Below are 11628 nucleotides of genomic sequence, written 5' to 3' on the forward strand. Positions count from 1 at the left end.
ATCCGAGTACCCTAAATGATATTAAGGGAGCGTTTACTAACCTTCTCTGTTTTCTATCATTTGTTTTAATTGTCTGTTTTTAAATTTTCAGTTCAAAACTTGTTTACGGATACTTATTTTCAAAATTTAATCTTCACTTACTAAATTATTTCATGACAAAACATTCCATACCAGCAAATAGTAAACACATTCCACGACCCTGCTCTCTGCTCTCCTTCACTTTCTCACTAGCAAGTCGCAGCCTTTCCGGCAACACTCCACCGAAACCCATTTCGGTAAATCCTCTGTTATCCTCAGCCGACGTTCGCACACATATTTGATATTTCAACACAGTTTGTGGCAGACAAAGTGTACCCAAAGAGGAAACAGTGAGACAAGAATTTTCAAGAGAGAGCTGAAGGTTAGTTCTTTTACATTCACTTCAAAAGATTTAATTTGATGGTTTAGCGAATTAGTGGAGCTTGTTGCTTGTAGTCTTGACTATGCATAATTAATACTTGAGACTGATAAATTTGATATATGATATCTGATCTGAGTTTCAGAAACACTTCAGAGTTGTTCAATAGCTTTTGCTGTTGTAAACTCTCTACTGGGAATTAGGCAAAAGTTTTGGCAAAGCTAGCGATATTTTGCTTAGATATAAAATATTTTGCAACTATTTTAGTTTTGAAGGTAGAATGATATATTATTTGAAAACCTAGAAATTGTATTACTAGTTGAGACTAACAGCTGTTGAATTTAAAGAGAACACTTCTCACCATTTGTGCTATGCCCTAAGCATTTCTTGTTCAATTGTTCTAACCATCTCTGCTATACCCGTTCCAGTTTTTTGATACAACAATTGGGACTAAAGCTCTGGTTTGAGTTTCAAGAACAGTTTAGAGTTGTCCAATGGCTTTTGTTGTTGTAACATCTCTACTGGAAATAGTAGAGCAACAGCTTTTGAAGCCCAATTCATGTATGATTATTGATGATAGAGAAATGATCATGTTGTTGTCTGGCAAGCTCCGCTTTTTGCAAGCGTTTCTAGAGGAATTTGGTACAAAAACAGATGATCCTCAGGCTAAGCAAATTTTGGATGCAGAGATCAGAGATGTGGTTGCTGAAGCAGAAGGTAAAATTGAATCAAAATTGAGAGAAGTTTATTTGGCAGCTAACAGAGGAAAGTGTGTAGTTGAGACTTGTAAAGGACTTCATCAGACCTTGCAACAAGTAGTAAAAGATATTGAGGCAGTTGAACTAAAGACCCTGGTGCAAAAAACAAATATCACCTCACTTGTTGGTTCTTCAACAAATGATTTCAAGGAAGAGAACATCATGGTTGTGGGAACTTCACAAAATGCTGTAGAGTCTGAGGATGAAATTATTGTAGGGTTCGACGATGAAATAGAGACAATAAGGAACAGGTTTTTTTGTCAACAAGAAGTTGAAGTTATCTCACTTGTGGGGGTAGGAGGCATTGGAAAAACTACTTTAGCCAAAAAGTTGTATACACTTTATCAAATTCGGGAGCACTTTCAAATTCAAGCATGGGTTTTTGTGTCTAAAGAACATAATGTAAAAGAAATGCTCATTGGTCTTTTACGATGTATTTTGCCAATCACGAGTGAAATCTCCAACAAAGACAATGCTCAGTTAGTAGCACATATATGCGGAAGTTTAATGGGTCGGAGGTATTTCATTGTCTTAGACAACATATGGAGCACCGCCGCTTGGGATGCTATCCAAGGATGTTTTCCACATAATTCTAATGGAAGTCGAATCTTGATAACTACTCGGCTAGAAAAGGTGGCTGCATATATTTGCCCAGGTGTGCTTCCACACTTCATCAAATTGCAAACTACAGTTTGTAGCTGGAAATTATTCCGGTCGAAGGTGCTTGGGGAAAGAGCTTTTTTCTCCCCCGAATTTGAGCAACTTGGGTTACATATTGTTCAGCAATGCCGTGGATTACCACTATCAATTCTTGTGATTGCTGGACTTCTAACCACCGCCAAAAGGTCATTAAAAATATGGAGACAAGTTGCTAAAGCTTTGGATGGAATAGAAAGTGATGATAATAATAGAACTTCAAGAATACTTTCATTGAGCTACAACTACTTGCCCAGTCATTTGAAAGCTTGCTTTCTTTATTTTGGAGTTCTCCCTGAAGGCAGGGACATTCCTATTAAGAAACTAATCAACTTATGGATTGTAGAGGGATTTCTGAAGCCAGAGAAGAATAAAAGTTTGGAAGGAGTGGCAGAGAGTTACTTGCAAGATCTTATTACTAGAAGTTTAGTTCAAATTGAGAAGCGAAGTATTGATGGCAAAAGCAAGTCATGTATGATTCATGAGCAATTGCATGAGATTTGTGTGAGAGAAGCTAAAAAGGAGAACATGTTGTCCGTCATTGATGAAAATCATAATCTAGAATCTAGTCGTTGGGTAAGCTATGGATCAAGTCATTGGCCAATCACTCAAGCAAGTCATGGGAACCAAATTTCCAATAAAATCCGTTCCATTATTCTTCACACAAGTAAAGATGTATACCTTTCTAAATGCAAGTTTGCACATCCATGTTTCAAATTGCTAAGAGTATTGGATTTATCTTTAATAACATACTCTCATGGCACCCCTAGTGGGATTGAGGATTTGGTTCATTTGAGATACCTAGCTTTAAGGACTATAGGTTCTCTTTACAAATTTCAATTGTTTAAGCTTCAAAATTTGCAAATTCTCATTGTTTGTTCATGGATGAAAGAATATACTTTGCAACTGCCATGCGATATTTTGGATTTGCCACAGTTAAGGCACTTGCACCTTGAAAAGAGATCTTCACAATACCTCCCAAGCTTGGTTCGAGAAAATCTACAAACTCTTTATTGGTTAAAAGTTGCTAGCTCGGACCAAAAACCAAACTTTAGAATGGTTCCAAACCTAAAGGAACTAGGGATTTACATTGAGGGTGAATTGGCGCCTAGTTGTCTTAAGAGCCTCATCTATTTACATCTACTTGAGAAGTTAAAATTTGAAATGGGAAGAAATGGGCTCTTTTATCTTCCTAATAGTTTTCCACCAAACCTAAAAAAGTTGACACTTCGTTATACCTATCTTCCTTGGGAGAAGATGGATATAATTAGCAAATTGCCCAACCTTGAGTCATTGAAATTGAAGGATTTTGCTTTTTGCGGTCCAAAGTGGGAACCAAAGAAGGGGGGCTTTCGGAGATTAAATGTACTGCTTATCGCGTGTTCAAATCTCAGATTCTGGACTGTAATTTCTGATCATTTCCCAGTTCTCACGTGCCTAGTCCTAAGATATTGCTGGGATTTAGAAAAAGTTCCAATTGCTTTTGCAGAAATTGAAACACTGAAATTAATTGTGTTAGAAAGCTGTTATTCTTCTCTTGTATGTTCTGCATACGACTTTCGACGGAGGGTAGCTCCTCGTAGAATTTGTATTCGCGATCTCGGAACTAAGGTCTTCCTCCTTCCTATTCACATTCATGATTAAATATTAATTTTGTGTCTTCTGATTAATCTTTAATTTTTTATTTTTTTTTTTAAAATTGTTCTCATGTTGAATTACTTTCTAGGTTGAATTGCCAAATAATAAAAGCTATGAAGAATTAAGTGTTGTGTTGCCAAATAATGAAAGCACTGCAGAAGGAGGAAGTGTTGAATTGCCAATGAAGAAAGTGTTGAAAGCTTTGAAGAAGAAAGTTTTGAATGCTCTAAAGATGAATAAAATGTGACTGAGAAATTTGTTGCCTTACCAACAATATGTCCATGTATCATTGCTTTCATTAGGTTTGGTTGGGTCCAAGAAGAAATTGGTGGCTCTAATGTTGACTTCAAATCCCAGGGATTCTTTATGCTCAGTTCAGACTCAAATAATTTATTCATCTGTTATTTGTATTAAACACTTTATTTGTTTGTACTAATTTGACCATTTGATTCAAATTGAAAATTTATCACGATAGTCCATATTGTGGTAGATGTAAATGGCATCTGATAATATAATTTATTTCGTGATCCGAAAGAAAGATTAACGGTCAAAGACCAAAACTGCAAGGCAGACTAATGGCAATTGTCATTTGCTATATATGTTGTTTATTTTCTGATTTTCTCTTGGCCATGATGATATTGTTGGTGATCCAATTCATTTACTTTGATAGTAATATCATAACTCGTCATTTTGCAGCCTGAGTTATATGCTTATAATACTTTTTTCTCCTGAATTATTCAAGTATTCATATTTGTTCCCTCATATCAGTTATGTTAAAGTGACGATTTTCTTCATTTTATGTTAGATGGACATTTTTACCCTTAAAATAAGTATTTCATTTATTTTTTTCTCTAACAAATTATTGCTTATATGTATGAATGATCACAGTTCGATTCGAATCTAACCCTAATACTGTAGCAACCGAACCAAAATAGTACAAACGGTTCTTGTTACAATTCAAAACCGGAAAAAATAAAATAAAATAAAATAATTGTTGAATTTAGACTACTTTAAAAATAAGAAATAGAATTTACAAAAATAAATAAATAAATAAATTTTGAAGTGGCGGTTCATATTGAAACTGGAACCTTCCTAAAGGGTTTCCGTTCTGATTTATCATTTCCAAGAACCGTGAACCGGCGGTTCAAACCAAAACTGGAACCTTCATAAACGATTCCTGTTCTGATTTATCATTTCCCAAAACCGTAAACCGGAATTGATAAATCGATTTGGTTCGATTTCAATTTTAGTTTTGAACCGCCGATTCAAAATTTATTTATTTAATTATTTATTTATTTTTGTAAATTCTATTTCTTATTTTTAAAATAGTCTAAATTCAAAAATTATTTTATTTTATTTTATTTCACTTTTGAATCATAACCAAAACCGTCCCTATCGTTTCAGTTCGATGGTTACAATGCCCGATTAGGTTTGAATTGAACCGTACTCATCCTACATATAAGCAATAATTTGTTGGAGAAGAAAAATAAATAAAATACTTATTTTAAGGGTAAAAATGTCCATTTAACAAAAAAAGGGAAAAAAATCGTCACTTTTAACATAATTGAGGGGTAAATATGTATACATGAATAACTCAGAGAAAAAAGTGTTATAAGCATATAATACATGTCATTTTCCCTATATTTGTTGGCATTTCCAGATTTGCTATAGTTTAATGGTGACTATGCCAGGAAAGATTAAATATGACTTGGTTGAGCAGTCTTCTTCCAACTGCTATTTAAAAATGAAATAATGATGGCATATTCCATTCCATTCCATAGCAATTGCAGATGATGAATGATTAGTCTTCATTCTGAAAACACCCCCTAATATACCTCAAACAATCTCTTCATCGTTTCCGCCAAGGTATGTTGTATATTTTCGCCAGTCCATTATAATATTGCTTGTTAGCATAGCATAACTTGCTTGTCATTTTTGCTGTCTGAATTTGTTGTTTTGATAGCTTGGCTTCAATAAAACGTTTACTTTGTGTCACCTTTAGTTGTTTCACATATGAAATTCTAAATGGCTAAAGTTTTTATTATGAAAATTATTAAAGGAAATAAGCAAGAACAAAAAAAGATCTCCAAATAATGGATAAAATCAAACACAGGAAATGAGGAATACTATTTAGTCAATAATTAAGGCTAACTTTAATTTGATGTATCTAAGTTTCAGAGACTAACTTTGATTGAGTTGCTGAATGGGTTTTGTTGTTGTACCCTCCCTTTTGGAATTAGTGGAGCAACAACGTAACTTTTGCAACCCAATCCATTTTTGGTTCTTGATGATACAGAAATGGTTGGGTCATTGAGGGATAAGCTCCGCCTTCTGCAAGTTTTTGTGGAGATCAGAGATCTGAGTTGAAAACTGAAGATCCCTAGGCTAAGAAAATATTGGACACAGAGATCCAAGATGTAGCTAGTAGCTAGTAAAGCAGAAGGTCAAATAGGATCAAATTCTGATCAATGAGACTCACATTGGTAGTCACAGTGTGAGTGCCAGCGTGAGGCCTAGGGATCAGAATCAGATCAACACACTCACGCTGACACTCATGAGTCTCCTAACTTTGAAAGAAAACATTAAAAATCCATAAGGGCTAAAAGTTAAGTACATAGTACGTACTCCAAATATATTTGATAGAATAATTATAAATGGGTTCGGAGCGAGATAATGTGGAGCGAATCACGTTTAAAGCACCAAGATCAGACCTGACTGCCTCGATGGCCAAGCTCCGCGCTTGGCCACGGGGTCGTCCAAGGCACAAGGTGGACCACCTTGGCCGAGGTCAGCCATCGGCTGAGCCCGCCACTTGGCTGAGCTCCGTGCTTAGCCGAGTGGCGGGGTCTCCGCGCAGTACGTCCGAGTCTTGCGACGTTTGTTGCGGTCCAAAGTGGTAGGGAGGACCCCCATTTTCTCCAGGGTAGTTATGATGGAATTGAGTATAAAAACCCTCATTCATGTCTAATTGATACACAACTTGTCTTTAGCAATCACTTTGTCTTGTTATCACACAATTCCTACATTTGTAATGGCATATCACTTGATTAATACAAAAATCTAGTCTATGTGATTCATAATTTTGTCTCACTATTACATTGTTCTTTGTCTCAATAATATAACTTGTCATATCCTTAACTTTATCGAGTTAATTGAATAGGACCACGGGTCAATATAATCCATCAATATTTAATTGAATACAATTAAGTGCAAGACAGCCTGATTTGGTGACTATGCCTGGAAAGATTAAATATGACTTGGATTGCACAGTCCTCTTTCAATTGCGCAGTCCATTCCATTCCATATGCAGATTCCATATATTGCAGATGATGAATGATTAGTCTTCATTTTGAAAACACCACCTCCTACTATACCTCACATATTTTTGCCAGGCCATTATAATAGTCATTTACTTTGTTAGCATAGCATAACTCACTTGCCATTCTATCTGTTGCCTGAATTTGTTAGTTGTTTTTATATAGCTTGGCTTTAATAAAATGTTTACTTTGATCTATCTGAGTTAGTTTCAGAAACATAAATACAGTAGATTGATCGAGTTGTTGAATGGCGGCTTTTGTTGTTGTAACCTCCCTTTTGGAGTTAGTGGAGCAGCAGCTTTTGCAACCCAAACCATGTTTGGTTCTTCATGATACAGAAACAGTTGTGTCATTGAGGGATAAGCTCCGCCTTCTGCAAGTTTTTGTGGAGAGATCTGAGTTGAGCTGGAGAAATAGACATCCGAGATGTGGAGAGATCGATCCCGAAGTTAAAGAAATGTTGGACACTGAGATCCAAGATGTAGCTACTAAAGCGGAAGGTCAAATAGGATCTAAACTAAGGCTACTTTATTTGGCAGCTAATGCTAATTCTAATGCTAAAGGAGGAGATGAGTGTTTAGTTGAGGAGGCTTGTCAACAGCTTTATCAGACAATGCAACAAGTACTCAAAGATATTAAGGCAGTTGAAGTAAGGATCCTGATGCTAAAACCAAACTTACTAAGTTCATCAACAAATGATTTCCAGGGAGACAACATCATGGTTGGTGTTTACTCCCCAAGCCCAAGTGATTTAATCCCTGAGGATACACCCATAATTGGACTTGATCCGGAAGCATGGGAAGTAGTGAAGATGCTCATATATAAGGGGTCACCATTGAAACGAGAAGTTATAGCAATGTGTGGGCTGGGAGGCATTGGGAAGACCACATTAGCCAAAATGGTTTATGAACATCGTGAAGTTAGGCATTACTTTCACATTCGAGCATGGACTGTTGTGTCTCGAGAACATAATGTAAAAGAGATGCTCATTCACCTTTTGGATTGTATTTTGCCAGTCACTACTGAAATCTCCAACAAAGATGAGGTTGAGCTAGCAGAGCAATTACGCAAAAGTTTGGTGGGTAAGAGGTATTTAATTGTCTTAGATGATATGTGGACTGTTAAAGCATGGGATGTCATTCAATTATGTTTTCCAAATAATTTCAATGGAAGTCGGATTCTAATAACTACTCGATTAAGAGAGGTGTGTACATACTTATCTGAACAAATTTTTGACGTGAGGTCCCTTTCAACCGAGGAATGTTGGCAAATAATTAAAAGAAAGGCGTTTGGGAATAGAGGTTATACATCCGTTTCCTATGAGTCATATGGAAGAAGTTTTAGTAGACAATGCAAGGGAATACCCCTGGCAGCTGTTTTGATTGCTGGACTTCTAGCTACGACTAACAATTCGTTAGAAATATGGGGAAATATTTCTGAAACTTTGCACCGTAAAAAGGTAATAAATTATAAAGACGTCGGTTTGGAAGCGATTACATCTGTGTGTTACGATTTCTTGCCAAATCATCTAAAAGCTTGCTTTCTTTATTTTGGAATTTTCCCTGAAGATAGCAGTATTCCTTTTACGAAACTAATCAACTTGTTGGTTGCTGAGGGATTTCTAAAGCCAGAAAGAAATAGGAGTTTGGAAGAAGTGGCAAAAAGTTACTTGTATGATCTCATTAATAGAAATCTAGTTCAAATTAACAAGCGAAGTGTTGATGGCAAGATTAAGAGATGTATAATTCATGATAAAGTTCATGAGATGTGTCTGAGAGAAGCTAAAAAGAAGAACATTATGTCTCTTCTCAATGAAAAACATGCTCTAGAAGTTTGTCGTTGGATAAGTTGTCAATCAAGTTATTGGCCAATCACTCAAGCAAGTTTTGAGAATCACACTTTCGATGGAATCCGTTCTATTCTATACTTCGGAAGATATTTCTACCTTTCAAGATGTCGGTTGGTGTACCCATTTTTGAAACTGCTAAGAGTATTGGATTTATCTTTACTTAAATACTCTCACGGCATGCCTAGTGGAATAGCGGATTTAATTCATTTGAGATACTTGGCTTTAAGCACCATAGGTTCTGTTTATAAGTTTAGATTCTCTAAGCTTCAAAATTTGCAAACTCTCATTGTTTCTTCATGGATGGGAGGATGTTATTTGCAACTGCCAAGTAATATTTTGGATTTGTTACAGTTGAGGCACTTGCATCTTGAAAAAAGATATTCACAGTGTTTCCCAAGCTTGATTCAAGAAAATTTGCAAACTCTTTATTGGTTGAAAGTTGCTAGCTCAGATCAAAATAAAAATTTTAAAATGTTTCCACAATTGAAGGAACTAGGGATTTACATTGAAGGTGAGTTGGTGCATGGTTGTCTTGAGAGCTTTGTTCATTTACATCTACTTGAGAAATTGAAGGTTGAAATAAGATGGGTGGAACGCTTTTATCTTCCTACTTCCTTTCCTCCAAATCTTAAACAGTTGACACTTCGCTATACTTATGTGCCATGGAAGGAGATACACATTGTTAGTAAGTTGCCCAACTTGGAGACTCTCAAACTAAAGGATTTTGCATTTTGCGGCTCAAAGTGGGAACAAACAGAGATGAGATTTAAAATATTAAAGGTGCTTCTCATTTCATGTTTAGATTTCACACATTGGAATGCAAGTGCTAATCATTTTCCTATTTTGGAGAAATTAGTCCTGAAATATTGTTGGGAATTAAAACAAGTTCCAATTGATTTTGCCAACATCAAAACATTGAAATCAATTGTGCTAGAGAGTTGTTATTCTTCTCTTGTGAATTCTGCACATGACATTGAAAGGAGGAAATGGACAAATCGACGTGCATTTTTTGTTGTTAATGATCTTGGAACTAAGGTCTCTCTCTAATTCTTTGTTTTGATATACAAATATTAGTTTTGGCTTATGGTTCTGCAGATCAGATTAATTTGTTGTATTTTGCTGTTCTCATTTCGAATTATGTTTCCAGGTTGAATTGCCAAATAATGACTGCTCTGAAGAAAACAGTGTTGAATTCCCAAATAATGAAGGCACCGAGGGAGGAAGTGTTCAATTGCCAGAGAAGAAAGTACTGAAATCTCTATCTGAAGAAGGAAAGTTTTAAGCTCTAAGAAGAAATTGGTAAAAGCTCTAAAGAAGAAGAAAACATTGACAGCTGTGAAGAAAACATGACTTTGGAAATTTGCTGCCTTACCAACAAAACGTCCATGTACCATTGCTTTGATTGGATTGCATATTCATTTGATTTTAAATTATGTTTGTATGTTAAAGCATTTTAAATTATGTTTGTGATATTAAAATACTACTAGTTTTGGCTGTATTTTTTTTTTTTTTGGCTGTGTTTGAATTGCATCTTATAGGGTTACACCTCTCCATTTGCCTTCCTCTATTTTATGTTTTTATTAATTTGATTGTCTCATGTCAAAGTTTATGTTTTGTTTAGTTAGTTGAAGATCTCCATCCCACTATATTATTCAATTTTGATTCTTGTAATTAATTTATATTCAAAGACAGTTTTATTGGAGTTAGATTTCTTGTTCATGCTGTGTCCTAATGATTGTTTTGAACTAGGCTTCATGTTCATATGTGACAATGGACATGGAGTCCAATTCAAATTTAAGTTAAAATCTTAATGGACATCAAGTTTGTCCCCCAAAAAAAATCATAATTGCTTTTAAAGTGTCAAACTTAAAATTTAATCAGCATGACAACACAAAAGGAGGGTGGTATTGACTATTTGTGCTTCAGGAGGTTGAGAAAATAATTACAAACATATACTACATTATATCAAGTCATTAGTACTCAAAAAAATTATAGTTTTCAAAGAATATATATAATTTTTAAATGTAGGTGTCAATGGCCAAGTGACACGGGGCCATCCCTATATAATTTTTAGGGATGGCAACGGGGCGGGGCGGGGGCGGGGAGTATACTCCCCGTCCCCGTCCCCGGCGGGGAATTTGAAATATTACCCATCCCCGTCCCCGCGGGGATTTAGGCGGGGACGGGGATTCCCCATTCCCCGTCAACTCTTAGTCAAAATGTTAAATAATTATAATTTTTAATAAAAAAATATTTAAAATCTTAATCCTAGTTTCAAAAATTAAAATACTAAACTCTATATATATATAGGCCTATGAAGCATACAGTATTACAATACTAACTCTAATCGCATGTTTGGTTCGCGGAATAGGTCTGAAATGGCATATCATTCCCAGTAATAGACATATTCCTTACATATTCCATTCCTTATGGAATAGTATTCCTATTCCCTCAAAATTCATTCCACGAACCAAACGTGCTGTAAAAGAAATTAAAATCTTAATCCCGGTAGTACATAGTATGAAGCATGCAGTATTAAATACTAACACTAAAAAAAAATTAAAATCTTAATCCAGTAATGCACTATACTATGTACGGGCATAAATAATATATATATATATATATATATATATATATATATATATATAAATTATTCGGGGACGGGGCGGGGCGGGGAGGGGTATCCCCGTCCCCGTTCCCCGAAATTTCCCCATCCCGTCCTCGACAGGGCGGGGACCGGGGATCCCCTTCGGGGACGGGGCACATTGCCATCCCTAGTGACACCCTAGTCTGGAGCTATATATCTTGTTTCGAAAATAGGGAGCTTACCTGGATTAAAGGGGAGCACTTAGCCTTGTGAAAGTTTTTCCAAAAAATTGCCAAAAACACCTACATGAAACTGTCTTTTTGTATATATATGAGACCTTTGACCTGCACCATATATCTTATTTACAGCCCAGCCCAGGTGGATTC

At 35.8% G+C, this 11628-nt stretch overlaps 2 protein-coding genes across 2 annotated transcripts; both read left to right on the plus strand.

The window, feature by feature from the left end:
• The first annotated feature begins 891 nt into the window (after positions 1-891).
• LOC116005962 (putative late blight resistance protein homolog R1A-10) lies at positions 892-3736 on the plus strand. The gene is made up of 2 exons (XM_031246195.1): positions 892-3462; positions 3578-3736. The coding sequence occupies exons 1-2, from the start codon at positions 892-894 to the stop codon at positions 3734-3736; spliced, it is 2730 nt and encodes a 909-aa protein (XP_031102055.1).
• A 3527-nt stretch (positions 3737-7263) lies between these two features.
• Positions 7264-9984, plus strand: LOC116005963 (putative late blight resistance protein homolog R1B-14). Its single transcript, XM_031246196.1, has 2 exons — positions 7264-9690; positions 9803-9984. The coding sequence occupies exons 1-2, from the start codon at positions 7264-7266 to the stop codon at positions 9935-9937; spliced, it is 2562 nt and encodes an 853-aa protein (XP_031102056.1). The 3' UTR covers positions 9938-9984.
• The last annotated feature ends 1644 nt before the right edge of the window (positions 9985-11628 follow it).

This window comes from Ipomoea triloba, chromosome 15, assembly GCF_003576645.1.
Source record: "Ipomoea triloba cultivar NCNSP0323 chromosome 15, ASM357664v1".
Taxonomy (NCBI): Eukaryota; Viridiplantae; Streptophyta; class Magnoliopsida; order Solanales; family Convolvulaceae; genus Ipomoea; species Ipomoea triloba.

Excerpts from the sequence above, each read along its gene's own strand:
- LOC116005963 (XM_031246196.1), top strand. The coding sequence starts at position 7,264 with ATGTTGGACACTGAGATCCAAGATGTAGCTACTAAAGCGGAAGGTCAA. Across the intron at positions 9,691-9,802 it reads TTAATGATCTTGGAACTAAG|GTTGAATTGCCAAATAATGA; the intron begins GTCTCTCTCTAA and ends TTATGTTTCCAG.
- LOC116005962 (XM_031246195.1), top strand. The coding sequence starts at position 892 with ATGGCTTTTGTTGTTGTAACATCTCTACTGGAAATAGTAGAGCAACAG. Across the intron at positions 3,463-3,577 it reads TTCGCGATCTCGGAACTAAG|GTTGAATTGCCAAATAATAA; the intron begins GTCTTCCTCCTT and ends ATTACTTTCTAG.